Source organism: Eurypyga helias, unplaced genomic scaffold, assembly GCF_000690775.1.
Source record: "Eurypyga helias isolate BGI_N326 unplaced genomic scaffold, ASM69077v1 scaffold24808, whole genome shotgun sequence".
Classification (NCBI taxonomy): Eukaryota; Metazoa; Chordata; class Aves; order Eurypygiformes; family Eurypygidae; genus Eurypyga; species Eurypyga helias.
The window spans coordinates 630-2,656 of NW_010265323.1; the positions used below are offsets into that span (position 1 = coordinate 630).

The 2,027-nt window shown below is 63.0% G+C and overlaps 1 protein-coding gene across 1 annotated transcript in view; it reads left to right on the plus strand.

Annotated features, from left to right (window-relative positions):
• Positions 1 to 845: 845 nt before the first annotated feature.
• Positions 846 to 2,027, plus strand: part of LOC104513378 (ankyrin repeat and SAM domain-containing protein 1A-like) — a gene marked incomplete at its 3' end in the record, with an annotated part of 2,582 nt that continues 1,400 nt past the window's right edge. Inside the window, exons 1-3 of the mRNA XM_010156708.1 lie at positions 846 to 998; positions 1,335 to 1,460; positions 1,670 to 1,741. Of these exons, the coding sequence (XP_010155010.1) occupies positions 846 to 998; positions 1,335 to 1,460; positions 1,670 to 1,741 (351 nt within the window). The remainder of the gene's footprint in view (positions 999 to 1,334; positions 1,461 to 1,669; positions 1,742 to 2,027) is intronic.

Genomic DNA, 2,027 nt, shown 5'->3' on the forward strand with positions numbered 1-2,027 from the left:
AGTGTCCAAGGCCAGGCTGGATGAGGCTTGGAGCAACCTGGTCTATGGAGTGGAAGGTTGCCCATGGCAGGGGGTGGGGCTGGGTGGGCTTTAAGGCCCCTTCCCACCCAAACCATTCCATGAGTCTATGATCTGCGCTCCTCTGAGCCATCCTCTTGAGACCGAGGAGAGCGGAGGCAGGGCTGTTGCTGGGGGAGAGGAGTCCTTTGGTGCAGCATCAGCTGATTGAGAAGCCGGACGGGGAGGCTGTGTAAGAGAATGGGCCATTTGCAGCATTTCCTGGTGCTACAGCTGGTGCGATCCAGCGCCTGGCTCCGGCGTGGGGAGCGGAAGGACATCAATGGCAAATTAAGCGACTCCGTTGAATAGGCCTAATGCGTGGTGCAGCTGCGAGCTCCCCGCACTGTCTGCCGGGCTGCTTGGCACGTACCGGCAGCGAGTCTGGCCTGCGCGAAGAGCCAGGCTGTCAGGCATCTGGGCTGATCCCTCGCTGGGCCCCCGGGGCTTCTCCCCGGCTTTGAGGGCTTTGCTTAGTGCTTTAGTGGGGCCGGTCCCTCTGCAAACACCCTGCTCGGTGGGTCTCCCGCGCTCCGGGATGAGCTCACAGGAGGAGTGTCTGGCAGAGAGGGCTGCAGCCCTGCCCTAAACCACCCTGGAGCACATCAGGGGTACCGTGCGGATAACAAACGGTGTGATGCTGGCGTTGAGGCCGGAGCCGGCCCCGTTAGCGCTGCTCGTTGTGCCCTTGGCTTGGGACGCTGAAGGGGAGCGAGGGGTGGGCATGCCCGCAGCACCGGCTGACCGGGGCGGTGCGGGGTGTCTGCCTCTTTCAGTGCCAAGACTTGATGTCCCAGACATCCTCACCCCTGAGCCAGAACGACTCCTGCACGGGCAGATCCGCCGATCTCCTGCTGCCCTCCGGGGACACCGGGAAGAGGCAACACGACCGCGGCACCGAGGTTGCTCCCTACTCCAGAGCCGAGCGCTACAAAGCACAGGTCAGTGGGGGGGTTTGTGTGTCCTGGGGCCCCCTCTGCTCCGTTCAGCGCAGACTCCCCCTTCTCTGGAGCCAGTGAGGAGTTGGGAGGATGCATGGAGAGCCGGGGAGCCAGTCAGGCACAGCTTCCCTCAGCGCTAGAGCCAGCAGCTCGTTTATGCCTCGGTGTCACCTTGAAAGGGGGTGACCCGCACTTCCATCGGCACTGGCACCTTCACCCCTGTGGGATTTGGCCCTGGGGAACCTCAGTGGCATCAACCCAAAGAGCCTGCCCAAGATCTGTTTCCACCCAGGTTGGACCTGTTGTGGCTTCACATCCCTGTTTCTTCCCTTCCAGGAGGATCGTCGGGAGTCAAAGCTGACCCTGCGCCCCCCCAGCCTGGCTGCCCCCTACGCCCCGGTCCAAAACTGGCAGCACCAGCCGGAGAAGCTCATTTTCGAGTCCTGCGGGTATGAGGCCAACGTAAGTGGCTTTTGGCTTGTGGGGCTGGCGAGGATGAGGAGGCTCTGGGGTCAGGCTGCGGCGTGTTGGCGTTGCCACGCTTCCTCTCTGTCCCCGGGTGACCTGTCCCTCTCCAGCACGGCTGCTGCCGCTCGCGGGGCTGTGGCTCTGCCCTGGGCTTGGCAGGTTTCCTGCCTGAGGCCTTCAACGTCTCTCCCCCTTCCAAACAGTACTTGGGCTCCATGTTGATCAAAGACCTCCGCGGGACGGAGTCCACGCAGGACGCCTGTGCCAAGATGAGGGTACGGAGGCCACGGGGACCAGGGGTTCGCTCGCGGTCTGTGGTGGATGATGCGGAAAGGGGAATTTGGGGATCTTGTGCCGGCTCACAACAGCCCCCTGCAACGCTACAGGTTTGGGGACGAGGGGCTGGAAAGCTGCCCAGTGGAAAAGGACCTGGGGGGGTTGGTGGACAGCAGCTGGATATGAGCTGGCATTTGCCCAAGAAGGCCAGTGGCGTCCTGGCCTGCATCAGGAAGTGTGGCCAGCAGGACCAGGGCAGGGATTGTCCCCTTGTGCTCGGCACTG